Raw genomic sequence first — 23,215 nt, forward strand, 5'->3', positions numbered from 1 at the left:
AGAAAGGTCATGGGAGAGAATTGGCTGAGCATCCTCAGGACAGAGGTTAGGGATCTAGGTAGATGCTAACACCTGGGCCAGGCAACTCTACCTTCCCAGAAGCCAAGCTCTGAACACTCATCCTCTGGGCTCCATCTGCCAATAGACAGATGCTAACCAGTCCTGTTGGTTCCCCCTCTAGTTTGTCACTACCACGCACACTTGCAAACCGTTGGGTTTTGAGACCCATTTGACTCCAACCTTCATGTCCCAAACTGTCACTTGACATCCCAGCAGGACTTGACAGTGGTCAGGTAACTGGTCAACACTAAGGCAGAGACCCCAATGATGCCTCCTGCTATGGCTATAAGACTGCAGGATATGGGCCAACGGGAGCTTTGCAGGGAGGAAAGGCCTGCCCCAGAAGGAGCAACTGGGCTCAAGTCTCAGAAGTGGCAGAAAGCCATGGCAGGGGCTCCTACAGATGTGGAGCTGAGCCTCAGGTGCTTGCTCTGAGTCCCCTTCTCCATATCTAGTCCCCCAAATTAGCTAGTAGGAGGCTGACCCCATGAAAGGGAACCTTAAGTCTCCCTCTAGTGTCTAGAGTCTAGGTCAATGACATCTGGGTTGCCTGCCTATGAAATCCTAGCAGCACATTAGGAAAATGCCCACTCACAGCCCAACCACATGGCTAAGGTCAGTACGACAATGGAGAGTGTGTGTTCAGGACACACTGAGGATAATGTGAGAGTCCCTAATGGAGACCACTCTAAATGTTTTTGCCACCATGAATCTGGATTATTTTGGTATTCTTTCTACATCAGAGACATGAACAACCGTGTCCCCTCAGTACCCAGCTGACAAATTCATACTGGTTTGGGTGGCTGGCTAAATAACTGATGTCATTATTTGCAGATAGAAGGCCTGAGTCCCAGCCACTACAGCCTAGACCTTCATTAAAGGTGACAGGCCAAGCTCTGCTGAGAAAGCAGCTCAGGGACAGGCAGACGGCTGGCCCTCAGTCTAGGAGGAATGGCTTTATCCTGTTTTCTCTGATCTCCGCTGCCACCATCCTGAGGTTCTGGCTAATCCAGCTGTGACCTGTGCCCTTGTTTGGGGAGGAGGGGGTCAACTTGTGGGTAAAGAATTCACTGAGGTTGATTCAGGTAGCTTACAGCTGGCCTCCTGTACACCAAGTCCTTTGGTTCACTGACTGGCAGAGGGTGACTGCTCCAGGGTAACGGACAGTATAAAACTCAGCCGGGCCCCACAGGTGTGGCCACAGGGTGGGATGTGGGTACTGTCTGGGAAGAAGGTCTGGCATGGGATTCTCTTAGATTGTGACTCTTGCTTTCTGTTGAAACAAGCGCCCTCTTTCTCCAGGGTAGAGGACGCTTAGGCAACAGCGTCAAAAGTGAACTCACAGACAAGACAGCCTTAATAAATTAGTATAATACTATTAGAAGGGACGGCATTGTTCTGTTTCTCAGGAGCATGGTCCTACGTGCAGCCTGATGAGCTCCTTCCCTGGGAAATGTAAAAGCCGTCCCCATTAGCTCTGATGTAAAATTATAAAATAGAAATCTGGTAGGGTTTGTTTTGTTTAAAAAGGAAAAGCCCTGGAAAGGCGGGCGGTCCCGTGCAGTCCTGTTAGCTTTGGCCATTGGGTCTGCCCACAGAGTTCCCTCCTGGAGGCTGGATCTGGATGGAGTCCAGGAAGGGCCGAAGTGCTTGTCCAAAGGGCCTGTGGAGAAACAGACATGAGCTGGGAGGGTTTTGAAGTGAAGCCTGCCCACAGGCAGAATGGTAGCCATGGATGGTGGTCATGGCAGTACCACCTGTACTGGCTTGCTTTCCTTTCTTTTGAGTCTCTCTCTATATAGCCTTCACTGTCCTAGAACTCACTATGTAGACCAGGCTGGCCTTGAACTCACAAAGATATGCCTGTTTTTGCCTTCCAAGTGCTAGAATTAAGGGCATGTACCAGCACCCCAGCTATGTATGTGTGTGTGTGTATATCTATACCCACATATCTATGTAGAATAGTTCTTTCCGTATTTCATACAATATGTTTGATGCTATTATCCGTTTCTCCCAAATTCTTCTTAGATCCACCCCACCTCCCTACCCATCCTCCTTTGCGCCTGCCCTTTTCTCCTATGCGGGCATTCTGAACTGCCCAAATATTCTTGGATGTGTGGCTCTCCACTGGTGCATGGCAGACATGTTAGGTGTTACACTCCTGGAGGAAACTGAGCCAGCCTCTCCCAGCAGCCACCAGCGCCTTGGGTAGGGCGGGTCTCACCACCAACTCCCCTTGCCCTGCTGTGCTTTGCTCTGCTTGGGCTTGCACACATCTCGTTCACGCTGTCACACCTGCTGTTAAGTTCCTATGGTCAGTTGCTTTGCTGTATCCAGAAGACACTGCTTCCTTGTAAGTTGCCTCTGCCTCTTCAAACTCTGTCTGTCCCCTCTTCTGCGATGGCTCCTGAGCCTTGGGAGAAGTGGTGTAGTTTATATGTTCCACTTAGGGCTGAGGAGTCTCCATCTCTTACTGGGCTCACTGTGGGTCTCTTGCTAATCAACATTTACTAGTACAGCCTAGACGGCTTCTGTAAGAGGGCTACGGTTGGCAAGATTTCCCCAAGGTTCTCAGCCTGTGAAGCCTTTGAGAGGTGAGGCCGACTGGAGGTCTTCTGGTCACTGGGGACATGCCCTGAGGGAGACAGTGGGCCCTTAGTGGCTTCTCCTCCTCTTTGCTTCCTGGACACCACAAATAAGCAGCTCTATCTACTGTGTGCTCCCACCACGATGAGCTTCTTTAGCATAGCCCACAGCGCCGGTGCCAGGCGACCATGATGGGAGCCTCTGGCAGCGTGCCAGCACAAGTCCTCCTCCTTACAAACAGAGTAGCTCAGCGCTCTGCTCCGGGGCGGAAAGCCGACTAACAATCCTCCAGAGAGCCTGCTTTACGGATTCACTCCTGGGCCCACTTCTCTGTGGCGCTACCATCTTCTACTGAGTGGCCTGCTGAGCTGTGGTTGACCAGGCTGGCCTCCCACAGGGAACTGGAGCTTTCTGTACTTGCACTCTTTGTTGTAGGGTAGGGCTTAAGACACGGCTCACGCAGTCTGGCCTGGCCTGACACTCCTGATCCTTCTGCCCCTACCTCCCAAGTGCTGGGATTATAGTCGTGCACCAGAACACCCAGCTTACTTGTATCTTCAATTCTTTCTTAGAAGATAAAGTTGAAGCTGAGGAAAAAGGAGGAAGCTGAAGCCAAAGCAAAAGAAGTCAGGACGATGAGGTTGGGAGTGAGGAGGTTCCAAAATTAGGACTCTTCCAGAAAAAGAATGGTTCCAAGTGAGGGAATATTCTGGATAAGGTTGCCAGGTGTTGATGTCACTTTCTAAGGAGCACCTAGTGTGTCCTTGTCATAACTTAGCTGGAGAATCATTGTGAAAATGGACTCTGGAGACTTTTTAAGGGTACTGTACCCTTAAATGAAGTGTCTCATGTCGGGCATGGTGGTGACAGTCTTTAATCCCAGTATGCAGGAAGAAGGGGCCAGTATAGTCTATGTACTGAGTTAGAACCTAGTTGGGCTACATGTGAGACCCCGTCTCAGAAACAAGTAAGTGCCCTCAAGCTCGTCTCACATTCACTCTGATCCTCCTGCCTCAGCCTCTTGAGTGCTAGTATTCTTTTGTGTGCCACTGTGCTTATCGGGTCCGCCGTATTTGAAAGTCGTTTTTAAGATGAAGAGAATAAGGTATTCTGAAGTGTTACAATGAGCCTTGACTCAGAGGGTGCCAGCCCCGCCCACCAATCAGTAAGAGCAGCAGCATCTGGCCGCTCAAGGTGCTCAGGGGCTCATGACCTAGCAGGGCACGTGTATCCAGAGGGCTGTCCCAGGCCTAGGAGACTGAGCTCCTCAGCAACCTTGTTTTCTATGAAGTATTTTGTTTGTTTGTTTTAAACTGAGGATCTGCCAGGATCCCTGTTGGTTAGCACCCCTCCTAAATCAGGAGAAACCGAGTCAGCGGCAATGAATAGCTTAGAGTGTGCAGAGGCAGCTTTTTTGTTTGTCTGTTTTTCAAGACATGGTTTTTCTGTATAGATCTGGCTGTGCTGGAACTCACATGGTCTGCCTGCCTCCTGAGTGTGGGGATTAAAGGTGTGCACCACCACGCCCAGCCAGAGGCAGCTTGATACAATCAGAAACAGAGTGAATGTGGTGTGTGCCCTGTTTGGAGATGACATCCAAAGTTGGACTCCATCAGGGGCAAAGGAAACCTCTGCTGAGGGCTGCCCATGCGCTGTAAGTTCAAGGACAAGCAGAACTGGGTCTTTTGAGGGCGTCAAACAGCTCAGGGTGTGGCCGACAAAGACAAGGCACAGTTGAGAACTGGGCTGTCCTGTTACTCCAGATTTTGGCATCCACTGACGCCTCAATTCTAGATAAGCACTGCTGGGAAATGGCTTTGTGTGTTAGATACCGGCTTTTGTGTAAACACTGAAGGGTCAAGTGGCTTTCTCAATTCTGTGGTGCACTTAACCCTAGCTCCACGGAGGCTGGAGGTCAGACGGTGGACTCTGCTGCCACAGGGAAGGGCATTAAGTACCAGGGGCTCGCACTGCTCAGGCTCATCTCAGGAAGCCCACCACTGGGCTGAGGCAGCGCTGACCCTCCTGACTGCCTCAGGTGGGGGTTTTCAAAGTTGGCAGGGGCGGAAGCAGAACAGTCACACTTACGTGGAGAGGACTTCAGAGGGCAGGTCGGTGATGTAGGACGGGATCTTCCGCCCAGTCAGGAACTGTGCCACTTCATTGCTAAAGGTGTTACAGTTGTGCTCAAAGAGGTTGTAGGCTTCTCCTCTGTACACGGAAGAAAGGTTTGGAGAGCGGATGAGAAGGCCAGCATTGTCTACATGAAGGGACTGTCACTGTGTTGTGGGAAGGTGGGCAGAGCCTAATGTGAGGACTAGGACCAGTCCTGCAAATTGTCTGTAGACCTGGACCTCTGGGAAGTGGTTTACAAGGAAAAGATGAACCACAAACGTGTGACTCCAGAATCTTCACGTTCACAACAGAACTAGGAGCAGAGGTGAACCCTTAATGAAATTAACTAAAATTAAAAAAGCTTTACTTGGCCGGGCGTGGTGGTACACACCTTTAATCCCAGCACTCAGGGAGGCAGAGGCAGGTGGATCGCTGTGAGTTTGAGTCCAGCCTGGTCTACAAAGTGAGTCCAGGACAGTGGAGGCTACACAGAGAAACCTTGTCTTGAAACAACAACAATAACAACAACAACAACAAAAAAACAAAAAAGCTTTACTTATTCTATATATATGAGTGTTTCTATGAATATAGGTGTACCATGTGTGTGTCTACTGCCTGTGAAGGCAGAAGAGGGGTGAGACACGCTGTTCCTGGCTGTCGTGTGGTCCTGGGAACTGACCCCAGGCCTTAACCTCTAGGACACATTCCACAAATGTTCTCATCCTCTAAGGCAAAGCTGAATCCCTCCTCAACTTTTCTTTTCACACTTATTTTGTGTCTGTGTGTGAACATGGATAAAGTTAGAAGACAGTGTGTGAGAGCAGACGCTCTCCTTCCACAGTGTGGACTTCAGTGACCACCACACTCAGGCAGTCTGGCGGCTTTGGCTCAGTTTTGTTTTGTTTTTGTTTTTCTTTTGAGACAGTCTCTAGCTCAGGCTCACCTTTCACTCCAAATGTAGCCATGGTTGACTTCAAACTTCTGATGTTCCTGCCTCTACTTCCTGAGTAGAGTTTTAAAAGCATACTATACCTACAAACCAAGTTGGGTTTCTGCAGTGTGGGGGGATTAAACCCAAGGCTTTGTGCATGATGGGAAAAGCACTCTACCAACTGAGCTGCATTTTCAATCTGACTTGAGCTTTCCCAAGATAAGTTAATTCAAGCTGGTATTTCATCCCACGCCTACCACAAACCCTGTTTTCCATGTTTAGGAAGAAACACTTGGCCAGAGGGCGTGGAGAACAGCATTCCCAAATCAGAGGGAATGAGGAACCACTCCTGCGCTACAGCAGAAAGCATGCTGGGATGCACTGCTGGCTGCTGCAGAGCCCTGGGCTCTCTCTATAGCACAGTCACTGCTTTCTCTTCAGAATGACAGTAAAGACCAATCAGGCTGGAGCTGAGGGTCAGAGATGGTCAGCCTGGCCCTCCCTACCTTCTGGGGCCTGACTGGCTAGTCATGGGGCACACAAGCAACCGCCACCCTGTCCTTACTCACCGGAACAGAGACTCCCCCAGGGAGGAAAGATATTCCAGAAAGATCTCTTCTGTGACTTCTGTGTTCCCCACATCAACCACAGTGTCTGGGGGTCCAAGCAATGTCCCTCCCTGAAAGAGTCAACCCAAAGTCACCATCTCTATTGTTAGCTGTTCTGGGGATCAACCCAGGGTCTTATGCGCTCCAGGCAAGTGCTCTATTGCTAAGACCCCCAGAATCCTGTTAACATTTTACTTTTTGGGGAAAGGATTTTGGGAACTTCAGGCTATGTTCCCCATCTGTTTGTTTGTTTTTTGGTTTTTTGAGACAGGGTCTCTCTGTGTAGCCTTGGCTGTCCTGGACTCACTTTGTAGACCAGGCTGGCCTCGAACTCACAGCGATTCACCAGCCTCCGCCTCCCGAGTGCTGGGATTAAAGGCGTGCGCCACCACACCCGGCTGTTCCCCATCTGTTAAATTATTATTTTTAGACAGAGTCTTACTATATAACCCTAGCTGGCCTTGAATTCAGAGATCCACCTGCCTCTGCATCCCAAGTGCTGGGATTAAAGGTCTGTACTACTAGGCCAGCCTGGTCTACAAAGTGAGTTACAGGACAGCCAGGGATATACAGAGAAACCCTGTCTCAAAAAACAAAACAAAACAAAAAAAGGTGTTTACTCCTCTACCAGGCTTGAAAATTTTTCTTTTAAATTGTGACTTCCACACAAACTACAAAAACACTGTACTATCAGCTTCGTTTTTAACTGCTGGAACACTCTTGTCACAGGAAGAGGGCCATTTCCTGTTTCTGTCAGGGTTATGGAGTTTAGAATTGGGCGTCTAGTGCTTGTGAGGCCTGGAAGTGGATTCCTGTACAGGTCTCTTCCCTGTCCATTCATTCTCTTGTTAATAAGACAGAAACCTAGCTGTGTGGTGATGCATGCCTTCAATCCCAGCACTCAGGAGACAGAGGCAGGCAGATCTCTGTGAGTTCGAGGCCAGCCTGGTCTACACTGTGAGCTCCAGGATAGCCAAGGCTACACAGAGAAACCCTGTTTCAAAAAATACAAACAACAAAAAGACCGAAGCCTGGAACCTTTGGCTTCCTTCTGTCCCCACTAGATGCCCACAAGGACAGAATTTGACAGCTGGGTTGCCACAGGAGTCTAAAAGAGTGGAACAGTAGCCAAATGGCAAACAACCAGACACCAAGGAGGGTAGACCTGGGAAAGTGGAACACTCCAGAACAGAGCTTGCCTGTAAAAGCCACTGACTGATAGCCATGAGCACTTCCCTGGCACTGGGGAAGGCATGGAGAGCAGTACTTACGGCAGCCAGAGGGAAATTACCTAACGTTCCAACACTGGGAGTACAATGTGTACAAAACACGACATTTCCGTCCTCATGAAACTTAGTTTAGTAGGGAAGGTAGGTAAAAAATTCTATATGCTGGTGGATCCTAACAAGCTGAATCAGGGCTGTGCTGGAAAAATGCGTTGTTGGTTCCTGTGGCAGGGGAGGGCCAGGCTGAGAGTGGCCTGAGGAAACTGACACCGACTCAGACCTGAAGGATGGAGAGGCACATCCGGGTGAAGGATTAGGGAGCTATCCTGAGGTTGGAGTATAGGTTTAAATGTCCAAGCAGGAAGAGGGCAGAGGTGGGGAAGACACATCTGCAGAGTTTGGCTAGAGAATGGTCCAGAGACAAGATCAGAGGGATCATGGGAGACCTGAGCCCTCTGCTAAAGCAGGAGAATACTTTGAAAAGTGAAATCCTATAGAAACAAAACGATAAAAACCCCTAGGATTTAAAAAACTCATCAGGAGGCAGAGGCAGGTGGATCTTTTTGAGTTTGAGGCCAGCCTGGTCGAGATAGTCCCAGCACTAAGGTGACGAAGAGGGGAGGATCAGAAGCTCACAGTCACCCGTGGTTATGTGGTGAGCCTGATGTGTGCCGGGAAAAAAAACAAAAAAACCAAACCAAACTATCTGCTACATGGAGGACAGAGGGGGCTCAGGCCAGCTTCACAGGTCCAGCCCAGGCAGAAGTGCTCAGGACTGCAGGGAACGCTCTGGAGGAATGGGAAGAGATGGAGAGAGAGACTAACTTAAGACACACTGACTAGGTAGAACTGACCAGGCTTTTTGGGGAGATAAAGACAACCAGCATCAGGCGGCTCCAGGCTCTCTCCAGCTGCACAGCGGTCTTGAGGCCAGCCTCAGCATGAGAGACCTTTTAATCTCAAAAAGAAGTGACCAGGCTTAACGAAAGACGTGTAGGGTGGACACTGAAAAATCAAGAATAAATTTCTACTTATGACACCAAAATGAAAGGCTGGGTCTTTGCTTGAGTATATCCCATGGAAATCCTGAGATGGCCCTAAGAGAGTCAGAGTCACCCACAGGAGCAGGCTGGCTGGAGGAAATAATACGGGGCTTTCATTCTGGCAAGTGTCCACCAACACATCTCCGACTACTGAACAAACGTTGAGGCCTTTTTCTTTCTTCAGCCTAACTTTTTTTTTTTAATCATCCCTCCCCTTCTCTCGGACCCCTACTGTATTTTTTGAACTATAAGACATACCTGACCATAAGATGCACTCAGTTTTTAGAGCAGTAAAACAAGAAAAATAGCAAAAACAGTAATTGGATCATACGCACACCCTAATCCCCCCCAACTTTGGGGGAGAAAACTGTCTTACGGTCCAAAAAATACGGAATTTGTGGGTATGTATGCACACATTCAAAGTGGTCAGAGAGGCCGGGCGTGGTGGCGCATGCCTTTAATCCCAGCACTCGGGAGGCAGAGGCAGGCGGATCGCTGTGAGTTCGAGGCCAGCCCTGGTCTACAAAGTGAGTCCAGGATGGCCAAGGCTACACAGAGAGACCCTGTCTCGAAAAACAAAACAAAAAAAAAAAACAAAAAAACAAAAAAACAAAGTGGTCAGAGAACAGCTTGGAGGAATCTCTATGTGGGCTGCAGAGATCAAATTCAGGTCCTCAGACTTGGTGGGTAGTAATTTTCACCTGCTGAACCATGACATCTCACCAGCTCTGGCTTTTGTTTGTTTTGCTTTCTGAGACAGGGTTTCTCTGGGTAGCCCTGGCTGTCCTGGAACTCACTCTGTAGACCAGGCTGGCCTTGAACTCATGGAGATCTGCCTGCCTCTGCCTCTGTGGGATTAAAGTGCTGGGATTAAATGTGTGTGCCACCACCACCACCTGGCTGTCTGTATTTTTAGTTTAAATTGATCATGTGCATGGGTGTTTTGCTTGCATTCATGTCTTTGCACTACCTGCATGCAGTGCTCCAGGAGGGCACTGGATCCCTTGGAACTAGAGTTGCATACGGTTATGAGCTGCCATGTGGGTGCTATGAATCAAACCTAGGTCCTCTGGCAGAGCAGCCAGGGTTCTTGACTGCTGAACAATCTCTCCCCCAAACCCTGTTTTTAGGTTTCATTACATTATGTACTCTGAACAGGCGTGAGCTGCGCTCAGGAGAGGTAGGGGATGGAGGGGGACGGGTCTCTACTTCTACTGTGCATGCTCTAGAGCTCGAACTTGGCGGTCAGGCCTGCTGTAAGCTCCCTGACCTGCCCAGCTGTCTCTGAGCCACTGCCCTAGTTCCCCCTGCCTTTTTTTTTTTTTTTTTTTTTTTTAAGATTTACTTATTTATTACTGTGCATACAGTACTCTGCCTGCATATATATTTGCAGGCCAGAGGAAGGCTTCAGATCACATTATGTGATCACATTTAATATGGTTGTGAGCCATCATGTGGTTGCTGGGAATTGAACTCAGGACCTTTGGAAGAGCCGTCAGTGCTCTTAACCGCTGAGCCATCTCTCCAGCCCCCCCTGCCTTTTTTTTAAGACAGGGTTTCCTCTGTGTAGCCCTGGCAGTCCTGGACTCACTTTGTAGACCAGGCTGATCTGGAACTCACAGTGATCCAAAGGGGATTAAAGGCGTGCACCAACACGTCTCGCTTTGTGCTAGTTTTTAAGAGTGCTTATTTGAAGTCACCTTTAATCCCAGCACTCGGGATGCAGAGGCAGGTGGATCTCTCTGAGTTCCAGGCCAGCCTGGTCTACAAAGTGAGTCCATGGCAGCCAAGACTACACAGAGAAATCCTATGGGTGTGTGTGTGCGCGCGCGCGCGCGCGCGCGCTTTTTTGAGAGAAGGTGTCACGTAACTCAGGATAGCCTTCAATTCAATAGGTAGCCAAAAAAGATGCACTCCCAATCTTCCTGATTCCACTCACAGCACTGGGATTATAAAACTGCTTAGTTTAAGTCTTTTTTCTTTTCTTTCTTTCTTTTTTTTTTTTGAGAACGTGTCTCCCACTATGTACCCCTGGCTGTTCTGGAACATTCTGTGTAGACCAGGCTGCCATGAACTCAGAGATTCAACTGCTTCTGCTTTCCACATGCTGGGATTAAAGGCGTGGGCAGCGCACCATCACGCCCGGCTCAGGTGCTGTGTGAGGACCTTCCACTGTAGAAGCCACACTTCTCAGGCTATAGGAACCCCCAGAAGTGCAGGTGTGGGGAAGACACTCACCGGGGGACAGCTGGAGATACCACCGCTGCCGAAGAAGAACTCATCCTTGTGTACAACTATGGAGGTGTGCCTGCCGCAGAGAGGGATAGTGAGCCAACTTCTCCAAGAAAAAGCAAGTACCATCCTTCAGTGAGAACACCATGCTAGCCAATTTTATTTCATTAGCCAGACATGTTCAGGGTCCCTCTGAATCTGGGGTAACTGATCTGGGACTGTTCCCACTCTCATACCCAAAGTCACAGACGCACAAGTCCCTTGTCTAAAGTGGACTAGGCCAGACTCAGAACTTACTCTGAGTCATTTAAAGATGATATACAATATTTAACATGATGTAACACCATTAAGTCAGTATGTTGTACTGTCTGGGGAAAAATGACTCTGTATGCTTAGGACAAGCACATTTGCTTTTCAGAACATTTTCCTTTTCTTTCTTTCCAGATAGAGGCCGCACTATGTAGCCTTGGCGGGCCTGGAGCTCCCTGTGTAGACAGGACTGGCCTCTATCTCAGGGCCCTGCTGGCCTCTGCCTCCTAGGATTAAAGGTGTGCATTGCCACTGCCAGCTAACATTCAGGATTGGACATTGTTGATAGGAGCTGACATATACGGAGAATGCACAGCACGGTACAGAGAGGGCAGACAGCAGCACAGGTCAAGTGTCCTCTGCTGGGCACTGGGTGGCTACTGTGGGAAGCATTAGTGGAAGCTCATTACCCAGTAGGTGACAATAGCCTCCTCTAGTTGTGACAAAAAAGTCTCTAGACTCGGCCAACGTCTTGTGAGGTGGAGGGACAAAATCAGATACACAGAAACTGGTGTTTTAGGATAGAGAAAACTGGGGGCTGGAGAGATGGATCAGTAGTCAGTTAAGGGTACTGCCTGCTCTTCCAGAGGACCTGGATTCAATTCCCAGCACCGCCCTCTTCTGGCTTCCTGGGCACTAAGTACCCACATAATACGCAGAAATACACACACCCATCTAAAAAAAATAGAACTTAGGTAGTGGTGGCACACGCCTAAGGCAGAGGGAGGCAGATCTCTGTGAATTCGAGGCCAGCCTAGTCTGCAGAGGGAGTTCCAGGTCTTTAAAAAAAAAAAAAAAACATGGGAAATTAATAACAAAGAGGCAGGCTTTGAGCTGGGAGCCGCAGAGACAGTCAACTGCTGTGGCTCACAGAGCAGTCAATACATGGAGTCCCACTTACCAGATGCCTTCCAGTTGTTTCCCTGTGGAGAAAAGGAGAGATTTAGTCATTTGGGACAAGACTGCATGTGCCCTGCTCAGCCTGAGTAAATTTAGAACTCACTCAAACCAGTAGAAGCCTTTAGGAACGTCCTGGGAGGACTTTCCAGAAACCCAGCTCTCCTCTATGGCAGTCCTCTGGCAGTGACGAGGATGCACTGTGTTCAGTGAGTTCAAAAGCCATTTCAGAAAGCTACATACAGCTGGGCGTGGTGGCGCATGCCTTTAATCCCAGCACTCAGGAGGCAGAGGCAGGCAGATCTCTGTGAGTTCAAGGCCAGCCTGGTCTACAAAGTGAGTATAGAACAGTCAGGGCTACACAAAGAAACCCTGTCTCTAAAAACAAAAACAAAACAAAACAAAAACAAAAAATAAAAAACAAAAAAACAAAAAGAAAAAGAAAGCAACATACAAACCCTGGCATAAACACTTACACCTGTTCTTATGTCCCACCTGGGGGTAGATCAACTATCCTTTTAACTTTTCCGTGTCATCTGCAGCAAACCCACAGTAAAACCATGAAGCTGTTACCCACTTCTCCATGAAGGTCAAGTCTTCAGAAAACAGTGGAGCCAAAATAAGTGCTGTGTGTTTTAAAAGGCAATGTACAGGTACTCAGTGCTGGGGACTGAGTGAATCCAGGCATAAGAGCATTGCCAAGCACCTGCTTGCTCTTCCACCGACCTACACGCAGGGCCTGTTCTTTTATTCCTCTACCCAGCAGCAAACACAGGCTAGCCCACCTTCAGAAGCTCAAAGTCAAGCGGAAAGAGACACACACACAAATAATGAACTAAAACCCAGCACTGATAAGCACGGACACAGGGGTAAAAGCAGGGTGCTGTGTTAATAAAGAACAGCTGGCTGTGGTGGCGCACGCATTAATCCCAGCACTCAGGAGGCAGAGACAGGTGAATCGCTGTGAGTTCAAGGCCAGCTTGGTCTACAAAGTGAGTCTAGGACAGCCAAGGCTACAGAGAAACCCTGTTTTGAAAAACGGGGGGGGGGGGGGGGGGGGGGGGGATAAAGAACTACCTTCACGGGCTTGCATTCAACCAATGAGGATCGAGCAGGGGCCTGGGAGGACAGGCTGAGGGCAGGAGTGGTGATGGTACTAGGAGGCAGCAGGCCTGGGGCAAGGCAGGGTGGCATGGACTGGGTAGGGGAGTACTCTGATCAGACCCACTTTTAAAAAACAATTTTACATGTGTTGATTTAGAGAGTGTGTGTGAGCCACGATGTACATATGGAGGTCAGAGGACAGTTAAACTGCAGGAGTCCAGCCTCTGCTCCCACCACACAGGCTCTGGCCACCAAACTCAGGTTTCCAAGCGTGCCACCAGGCATCTTTACCCACTGAGCTATCTTTTGACCCAAATATATGCCTGGCATTCTTTGTAGACCGGTGGCCTCTGAACTCACAGTGATCTGCCTGTCTCTGCCTCCTAAGTGCTGGGATTAAAACCATGTGCTACCACGCCTGGCTCAGCATTTACATTTAAAGAGTTTTATTTGTACTGGGGAATGAACACAGAATCTTGTACGTGCTAAGCATGCACTCTACTGCTGAGCTATACTCTAACGCCTGGAGTTTTTTCTTTTCTTTTCTGAGACAAAGTCATGTATTCTGGGCTGGCCTCTAACTTGCTATGTAGCTAACCTTGAATTTCTGACCCACTTGCCTCCCACCTCCACCTGCGGGGACTGAAGCCGCCTCTCACCGTGCTTGGTCTATGTGGTGCAAGGGATCAAGTGCAGGTTCCTGTGCATGCTAAGACAAGCTCTCTGCCTAGGGAGCCACATCCCCGACCCATCCCCGTGTATCTGAAATGTCACTTTAAAAAGATGACTAAGGCTCGTGTTTTGTCTAGTATAAAAAGGCAAGGCGAGATGTGAAGATGCATAGTGTGGAGCTGCCCAGGTGGAAACACGAGGCTTGTTGTGTCGGGAAGAAGAGGAGAACTGTGGCCTCAGCAAGAGGACGGGCACGGGAGAGCAGGCTGAACTGAATCTTCAAGTTGTGGGCAAGATTCGGATGGGCGGTGAGGTGGGCAGTATGAGCTATGAAAGTAGGGCACGAAGCCCTCTAGGGGCATGAATTAGACTCGGTGGGGATTAGCACAGCACAGAGCGGATTATTTACCACTGGGATTTCCTCAGCAAGCTGGAGAGTGATGGTCACATGGCTGCTCGCCTCTAAGCCTATTGACACATCCAATGCACTCATTCTGAGGCCTATAGAGCATGGATACAGAAAACAACGGAAGGCATGGGCAGTAGCTCCACTGTGGAGGCCAGGAGGGGTAGGGCAAGATGTGCTATTGTCAGCCTTCACTGCAGAGCACCAAGGTACATACTCCACCTGCTCCTTATCCACAGAGCCACAGCAGGCCCAGTACACTGCTGCTGCTATGCTAATGCCTATTAAGAATTAAGAGGGCCAGGCATAGTCTTGCCCGGCGTGGTGGCTCACGCCTTTAATCCCAGCACTCGGGAGGCAGAGGCAGGCAGATTGTTGTGAGTTCGAGGCCAGCCTGGTCTGCAAATTGAGTCCAGGTCAGCCAAGGCTACACAGAGAAACCCTGTCTCGAGAAACAAAACAAAAAACAATTAAGTGTATGACAGGGATGGGACTCCAGAGACACAAGTCTCTGCAGATGGAATTCTGTCTCAGTTTGGCAGGGAAAGGAAGCACATTGGCTCTTTGGTATAGAGCAGTGCAGCCCTGGTTCACTCCATATATCCCCACCCTAGCAACAAAGTATTCTAACTGGCACTTCAGCAACAGTAAGAGAGGCTTGAGTGTTACCTGGAGAAATGTTTCTTCTCCAGGGAAAAGTAAAAGGGAGCATCTGTACAATGTAAGTAGCCCTCTGCAGTCAATATCATAAGATGCCTGTGAGCAGAAGGGCTTACCCTTCTTGTCTGTTGGGGGAGAAGGGGGGGCAGGAGATCACCATGAAGAGCTGGGGTGTTCAGTGGTGGAGTATTTGCCTACACCACATACAAGGAACTGAGTTCTAACCTGAGCACCACAAATACATAACTTTTTTAAAGGTAGGCTTAAAAATATCTAACCATGTAGTATAGACTTTTTTAAAAAAAGATTTATTATTTACTATTTATATAGTATCCTGCCTGCCTGTGTACTTGCAGGCCAGAAGAGGCCACAAGATCTCAGTATAGATGGTTGTGAGCCACCATGTGGTTGCTGGGAATTGAACTCTGGACCTTTGGAAGAACAGACAGTGTGCTTAACCTCTGAGCCATCTCTCCAGCTTGTAGTATAAATTCTTTAAAGTTAGCACAGCACGTTTTTTTCCCCTAGTGTAAAGATAACTATAGTCAATCCAGGCTGATGGCGCATGCCTTTAATCCCAGCACTCCGGAGGCGGAGGCAGATGCAGGCGGATCGTTGAGTTCAAGGCTAGCATGGTCTACAGCGGGAGGCCAGGACAGCCAGGGCTAACACAGAAAAACCCTGTCTCAAAATACAAAAACAAAAAAAGGCAAGTAAAATCTGTAATCTAGCCCTTGGAAGGCTGAGGCAGGAGAATTGCTGTAAACTAGCCTTAGGTACAGAGTGAGACTTTTTGTTGGGTAGGTGGAGGGGCACGAACAACAGTACAGGACGGCGGCACAGGCCTAGAACCCCCAGCACTGAGGGCTGAGGCTGAAGGACCAGGAGCTGAAAGCCAGGCTAAGCCCACGAAACGCTGCCTCAAACACCAACAACAGCGCCACCGCCCCCACCACCGCTGCCACCACCACCACCACCTTAAGAGCACCGGAGTTCTGTTCCCAGCACCCACAGGGTAGCTCACAACTTCCTGTAATTTCAGTTCTGGAGGATCAAATGCCTTTTTCTGTACTCTGCAGCATGCACAGCATGCACAAAATATCCCATGGACACACACACATACACACACACACACACACAAAAATTAAACCAAAAAACCTTAGAGCTCTTTTCCTCAGTGCAGTTAATGACTGCCCATGTCTATTAGCTGGGCTTCTAGCAATGCCTGGGGCAAGTGCGATGTCCCACCGTTTACCTGGTTAGTGGTCACTAAATACAAGACTATGTCAGACTCTAGGGCCATAGCAGAGTTCTTGCCTCAGAGAATTTCCAGTCCAGCTGGGGGTGCACAGGGCTTTGTGGATACAGATGAAAAAAATGTGCAGTCATAAACAGGGTGATAAATACTTCCAGGCGCACATAGGATGGCAACAGGACCTACGAGGGATGTGTAAGCAAGAGCTGGAGGGTGGGGTTTAGGAAAAGGTTTGTGGGAGGAGACATCACAATCGAGATGTCAAGGATGGGCAGAAGTTAGGTAGCCCAAGAGCTGGAGAGAGAAGGCTCCTCTGTGTGGTGGTAGGCCACAGAGTCTGTGGAGAGAGGCCTGAAAGCACTGTCACTGGAGTACCAGGCAGCCTTTCCCCTCTGAGGCTCTACAAGAGGAAAGCCCTAATGCGCTGGCTAGTTCTATGTCAACTTGACACCTCTATAAGACCCAGTTGTAGGCAAGCCTGTAGGCATTTTCTTTTCTCTTTCTCTTTAAAAAAAAATTAATTTATTACATATACAGTGTTCTGCCTGCATGTACACCTGCACACCAGAAGAGGGAACCAGGTCTCATTATAGATGGTTGTGAGTCACCACGTGATTGCTGGGAATTAAACTCAGGAGCTCTGGAGGAGCAGACAGTGAGTGAGTGATCTTAACTGCTGAGCCATCTCTCCAGTCTATAAGGCATTTTCTTATCTAGTGATGAACTGGGGGAGGGCACAGGCCATTGTGGGTGGAGCCACCCTGGGCCAGAGGTCCTGGGTTCCATAAGAAAGCAGGCTGAGCAATCCCTGTGGGCCACGCTCTGCGTCAGCTCCGGCCTCCCTGTTCATGCTTGGCCTGAGTTCCTACCTAGCATTCCTCAGTGGACTGAGATTCAGGCTATGTCAGCCAGATAAATAATGTTCTCCCCAGGTTGCTTCAGTCAGGGTGTTTCATCACAGCAATAGTAACCCTAACTAGAACATGGCTTTAAAAACAACAACAACAAAACTATATTTTGTTGTAGAATCTAAGGTAGGAAGGCTGGTGTCAAGTGTTTTGTGAGGCGACAGACATTAAATGGGAGTTAGAGGAGCCCTGGAGGGCGCATTGCATTCTGCAAGATTGCTGTTTCCTCACCCCTCCAGTGGACATCAAACAGCGGGCACACAATGGACAATAGAAATGAAGACAAAGCACAATAGACTGCATTAAAACATAAAGAAAAAACCCTCTCAGATTTGAATAAATTCTATTTAATCTCCAAGTCTGAGTCATTTCTCTACAATCCTGGGAAGGAGGGAATAGTTCTGTGAGGCCCGGCACCAAGCACGTGGCTGCTCGCACCCCTTAAGGGGCACCCGCTTGAGGCAGCCCTGGGGGAGTCTCTGAGGAATGAGGTTCTCTGCCTCCAGGAGCTCCAGGCTTCCACCGGAGACTCAAAAAGCTGATGCACTTAACTCGGCATGCAATTATCATCTTTTTATATGGCCATCTAATTTATACACATAAGCACATCACTTTTCAAGAAATTAACACCCAGAGTACAGAGGCCCTAGTGCAGCCGGGCGTGCTGGCACACACCTGCGATCCCAGCACTCGGGGAGGCTGTGGCAGGCAGATCTGAGTTCGAGGCCAGCTTGGTCTACATTGCAAGTCCAGGACAGCTAAGGCAACACACAGAAACCTGTCTCAAAAAACCAAAATACAAAAGCCCAAAAAGAAAAAAGGAAAAAAGAAAAAAAAAAGTTCTATTGCTATTGTTCTAGGAACTAAGTATAAAGACCTAAATACTCACTACACTGCATTCTGTCAAGATGTACAGAGTCGTGACTTTCCCCCCTCTCAAACCCAGGGCCTCATGAATGTTAGGCAAGTGCTCTATTATACAAGTTCCAGAAACTTTAACCTGAGAGCTGATGAGCTTCTAAGGAAAAAGAACTGCCAGGCATGCATATAAAACTTCATGTCAGAAAAGAAACACAAAACACTTGTTAGCCTAGTGAGAAAACAAATTCCAGGGCTGGGGAGATGGCTCAGTGGGTACTGTGCTTGCCATGCAAGTCTGAGGACGGGGCCACAGGACTGGAGTTAGAACCACATGGGCTGCATACTGAGCCCCTAGCCCATCCCTCACTCCTCCAAAGCTCCGTATTTATCTCCACATGCCTTCTCACAAAAAGAGGTCAGTAGCTAAAATCATTAAGAGGAAGAGCTGAAGGACAATTTTAATAGCTAATTATATTAGCCAAATAGTGATGTGGGGAAAAGGTGCTGCAGAACACCAGCACTTTCACGAGAGCACATGTCCTCAGAATAGGATGGGCAAGGCCAGTGTGGGTTGGCCCAAGTCTGATTCCCAGGCCCCATGTCCAGTGGTTAACAACTGCCTGTAACTCTAGTTTCCGGGAGTCAATGCCCTCTTCTGGCCTCTCCCAGTACCAGCACACATGTGTGCACTCAGACTCACGTTCTCAGGCTTGTATAACTAGAAATGTGTTGGTTGTTTTTTTTTTTTTTTTTCCTGAGACAGGGTTTCTCTGTGTAGCCTTGGCTGTTCTGGACCCACTTTGTAGACCTGGCTGGCCTCGAACTCACTTCAATCTGCCTGCCTCTGCTTGCCAAATGCTGGGATTGCAGGCGTGAGCCACCATGCCCGGCTTGTGTTGGTTATTTTTTTATTTTACTTATTGCTATAGTATACTCTCACATGTGGCACACAGGCACACACATATAAAACTAAATATAGTAATAAAGAAAACTACGACAGGGTAATGGGGTGAGGTCTAAGTGTATTATCTATATGTAAGCCAATTGTGAACTGTAACAGAATTGGATAAGGCCTTTAAGTTGTTATTTTAAAACAAACTTTTATAATTTACTGATGTGTACAAATGTGCACTTGTGGAGGTCAGAGGGGTGTGACATCCCCTGGAGCGGGAGTGACAGGCAGTTGTGAGTTTGCTGATGTGGGTGCTGAGAACTTGTCTTCGGCAAGAACAGTATGTGCTCTTAACCGCTGGGCCATCTCGGCCCTATGGATAAGGTCTTGTTTTGTTTTGTTTTGTTTGAGACAGGGTTTCTCTGTGTAGCCTTGGCTGTCCTGGACTCACTTTGTAGACCAGGCTGTCCTAGAACTCAGTGATCCACCTGCCTCTGCCTCCCGAGTGCTGGGATTAAAGATGTGCACCACCACACCCAGCCTGGAAATGTGTGCTTTCAATGAGTTTGTTGGATCATCCTTTATGTAGCCAGCACATTCCATTATTAGAAAGAAGTTTAGACGTAAGTCATGGGTTGCTGGCAGGGCAGGTAATGACTATGATTTTTCTATAACTCTTCATTTCTTTTGCAAAGGGAACAAAAAAAAAAAAAAAAAAAAACCACAGGAAAAAGGAGAATTAAATTTGTAGGGGAGCTGGGTGTGGTGGTGAAGGTCTTTAATCCCAGCACTTGGGAGGCAGAGGCAGGTGGATCACTGAGTTTCAGGCCAGCTCAGTCTACAAAAAAATGAGTCTAGGACAGCCAAGGCTACACAGAAATAAGCTGTCTCATAAAACAAAAAAAAAAAAAAAAAAAAAAAAGTAGGCAAGACCTCTGACAAGCCACCATCTGATGTGCCAAATCAGTGAAGTTTCATGTTTGGCTGATGCTTCCAAGAGCATCATAGCTAATTAAAAGAACAGAGGTGCTAAGGAAATAGCTCAGAGGGGGGACCTTGCCTAGTATACCTGAAGTGCTTGGATTCAAGCTAGGGTGGTGAGTCTAACACTTTACCTGCCTTTTTTTTTTTTTTAATTTATTATTTATACAGTATTTTGACTGCATGTTAGCCGGCAGGCCAGAAGAGGGCACCAGATCTCATTATAGATGGTTGTGGTTGCTTGGAATCGAACTCAGGACCTTTAAAAGAACAGGCAGTGCTCTTAACTGTTGAGCCATCTCTTCAGTGTGTCTCCCCCTTATTCTTAAAAATTAATTTATTATTTTATGTGTACTGGTGCTTTGCCTGCATGTATGTCTGTGTGAGGGTGTCAGATCTTGGAGCTACAGACAGTTGTGAGCGGCCATGTGGATGCTGGGATTTGAACCTGGGTCCACTGAGCCATCTCTCCAGCCACTCTTAACTCCTCCATTGCCTTCAATGGATAGTTGCTGCTTCTTTTTTTTTTTTTTTTTTGGTTTTTCGAGACAGGGTTTCTCTGTGTAGCCTTGGCCATCCTGGACTCACTTTGTAGACCAGGCTGGCCTCGAACTCACAGCGATCCACCTGCCTCTGCCTCCCGAGTGCTGGGATTAAAGGCGTGTGCCACCACGCCCGGCTTAGTTGCTGCTTCTTTATCCTGTATTTCCAGCTTAAAAGTCACAGCTTCTGAAGCCCCTTCCCCCAGTCCCTCATATTATTTTCTACCTTGGCATTCAGCCAGATTTATGTATGCATACGCACAGATATACATGTCTATAAACATATCTATACATACATATTTCCTACACTAGCCAGCTCCATGACTGCAAAAATCTTTGTTCTACGCACATTAAACATCAGCACATGCTAAGCACTCAAATATTTGTTTAATGAACGAAACAATATCTATATCTAGTGTCCCTGTCAGCTAAGAACAATAATTATTAGGTAGTATTAGGACAAAAATATAATCAGGTTGGGGGAGGGGCTTTATGGGTAAAGAAAACAAACCTTCCTGTGATAAAACTCAACAAATGGCTGCATTCCAAGGAGCAGCTAGAGCCTGACTGATATAATCTACTAATGGCTCAAAGGCCTCCCAAGCAAACAGTGCAAATACTTGGAAGTTTTGCTTTCAGATTTGCCTTACTTTGTTGCTAGGTGCGCTGGAGATTGGACTTGGGCTTTGTGCATGTTGCGTAAGGCCTCACTCTACCACTGAGTCATGACTGGATCCTAAGCCCTGCCAGCAACCCATGATGACTTAGGTCTAAACTTCTGTCTAATAATGGAATGTGCTGGCTACATAAAGAATGATCCAACAAACTCGTTAAAAACACACATTTCTAGGCTGGGTGTGGTGTGGCACCCCACCTTGTAATCCCAGCACTCGGGAGGCAGAGATAGGTGGATTGCTGTAAGTTGGAGGCCAACCTGGTGTACAAAGTGGGTCTAGGACAGCTATAACTACGTTGAGAAACCCTGTCTCAAAAAGCCAAAAAACCAAAACCAAACCAAATCCCCAAGCCCGACAGCATTTCCAAAGTGTGAGGCACAGCTCTACGACTCACACATTTAAAACTTACAAATGTGTACATGTCTAAACACTAAGAAAAAGTTCGGGGCAACTTTCATGCCTTGTCTGCTTCTATTAGCTCCTGGCTACCATATTCTTTGGTAGAGAAATTTGTTTTAACTTGATCTCTGTCTCCCTTCATTTTTTTAAAACACAGAGCGTACTATATAGTCTAGGTTTGGTCTTGACCCCACAGCCCCTTGGCCTCAGCCTCCTTATACTAGGATAACAGGTGTGTGGCACCACAGAAGGCTCTAACATAATCCCCGCCCCAACTAATTTCAGTTAACAATGTGTGCTGCAACTGAAGGCATTTGTTTCTGTTTCCGTGTTGTTTGAAGCATGCCAAGCAGCAACTCTCCAGGTGAGTGAGCCACCATCCGTAGTCAGGTACTTGTGTTTTTAACGAACATTCTAGATGATTCTGATGTGAAGCCAAATTTAGAAACCACTGTCCCAGGGTGGAAGGGTTAGTGGGTTCAGCTCAGTGACATGTCACAAATGGATGCCCTCAAAAGTTACCTGGCTTCCTTGATCCCAGCCCCTTGTGTTCCCTGAGAGCTCAGCCTTTTTTCTAACGTCTCCAGGAAACACTAGCTATTTACTGAATGAAGCAAAACTATGTCATTTTCAATCCCTGAAATCCCTTCCTGTCCGTCATCACCTGAAATGACAAACCTGACAAATCCTACCTCATACAGACATTTTGGTATTTCACTTGAAGTCGGACCTTCACTGGAGGAGGCTGCTTTTCTCTCTCAGCACTAAATCATTCGAACCGAGCACACTAGTCTTTACTAACAATCCTCAAGGATACAACAGGATTCCGTCCTAACCCAGAATTGGTTTCTTACCATCTGGTCAAAAGCAATTAACTGCTGAGCGAAGACTGCATTGTCGGACAGAACGTGGTTAGTTCCAAGTTCTGGGTCAGGGTGACCTGACTTGACCTAACCGGGTGCGGGGCGAGGACTCAGGCCCTCGGCAGCCGCTCTAGCGCTGCCCTCCCAACCACTCCAAGGACTGCAGAGGGAGTTTCCTCTTTTGGCGCGGAGGACAGTCACTCCGAGAGCCACCAGAGACTCTGCAGTGTCGCTTCCACTACAGGGACACGCGCTGGAGACGTTCTCACTTTCTCTACTTTGAGCCAAAGAAGGCGTGTAGAGGGTTCCCCAAGAAGCCAGCGAACCCTCCAAGATCAGTCGCTAACCCCAGCCCCTAACTTGCTCTCAGCCGGAGCCCTGCAAGGCTTCTTACATCACGAAGCTGGAAAAGGAGTTCCGGGAACTCCATCCCACTCTCTTCTCTGCCCTAATATTAGGGTCTTTTCTCTCACCCATGGGTCCCTCGTCCCCCCTCGGCAGCGATCTGCCGGCGGCCACCTGCCTTTACCCCACTGACCCCGGTCCCCTCACCCAGCATGATGGGGCTGAGCCGCCGGGCCAGGCCTTTGGACAAGTCGTACACGTAGAGCTTCACCGGATAGAGATTCGGCGGCTCCATCAGGACCCGTGGCGGCGGCCACGACGGCCCGCGGGCGCCCGGGAGCGGCTTGGACCTTCCGGTACCCGACTGGGGTGGGGAGAGGAGGGAGCGGGGGCCCGAGCCCGGGCCCGGCCTGAGGGCGGGGGAGAGGCGGCCCTGCGCTGCTCGCGCCCTACACCCGCGACGGGCAACGACTTCTGTGAGGTGACAGAGATCCCGGAGTCTGCACGGAACAGGGGGCAGGGGCCGGGACGCACTTTCACGCATGTGCGTTCGGTGCTGACGGGCCTCGGGGGGCGGGGCTTCAGGCGGGGGCGGAGCTTTCTATGGCCACGTGCGATCTAGGTTCGGGAACCTGGGTGGGGG

At 48.7% G+C, this 23,215-nt stretch overlaps 1 protein-coding gene across 2 annotated transcripts; it reads right to left on the minus strand.

Moving 5' to 3' along the window:
• Positions 1–229: 229 nt before the first annotated feature.
• On the minus strand, positions 230–23,125 carry Desi1 (desumoylating isopeptidase 1). Of its 2 annotated transcripts, none has more exons than XM_051160052.1 (6): positions 22,780–23,092; positions 12,012–12,033; positions 10,808–10,877; positions 6,262–6,371; positions 4,735–4,857; positions 230–1,723 (listed from the first exon to the last, which is right to left on the minus strand). In XM_051160052.1, the coding sequence occupies exons 1-6, from the start codon at positions 22,865–22,867 to the stop codon at positions 1,630–1,632; spliced, it is 507 nt and encodes a 168-aa protein (XP_051016009.1). In that variant the 5' UTR covers positions 22,868–23,092; the 3' UTR covers positions 230–1,629. The 2 variants fall into 2 exon arrangements, 1 of the variants encoding a protein (XP_051016009.1); XR_007832195.1 differs by lacking the exon at positions 230–1,723 and adding an exon at positions 8,381–8,531 and having other exon boundaries at positions 4,820–4,857; positions 22,780–23,125.
• Positions 23,126–23,215: the final 90 nt, after the last annotated feature.

This window comes from Acomys russatus, chromosome 17, assembly GCF_903995435.1.
Source record: "Acomys russatus chromosome 17, mAcoRus1.1, whole genome shotgun sequence".
Classification (NCBI taxonomy): domain Eukaryota; kingdom Metazoa; phylum Chordata; class Mammalia; order Rodentia; family Muridae; genus Acomys; species Acomys russatus.

Bases quoted from the DNA above. Each gene is read 5' to 3' on its own strand.
- Desi1 (XM_051160052.1), bottom strand. From the start codon at position 22,867: ATGGAGCCGCCGAATCTCTATCCGGTGAAGCTCTACGTGTACGACTTG. The intron at 10,878-12,011 runs GTAAGTGGGACT...TCTCTGCGGCAG, and splicing joins AAACAACTGGAAGGCATCTG to GCACACCTCCATAGTTGTAC. The intron at 4,858-6,261 runs GTGAGTAAGGAC...TTCCGTGTACAG, and splicing joins CTGGGGGAGTCTCTGTTCCG to AGGAGAAGCCTACAACCTCT.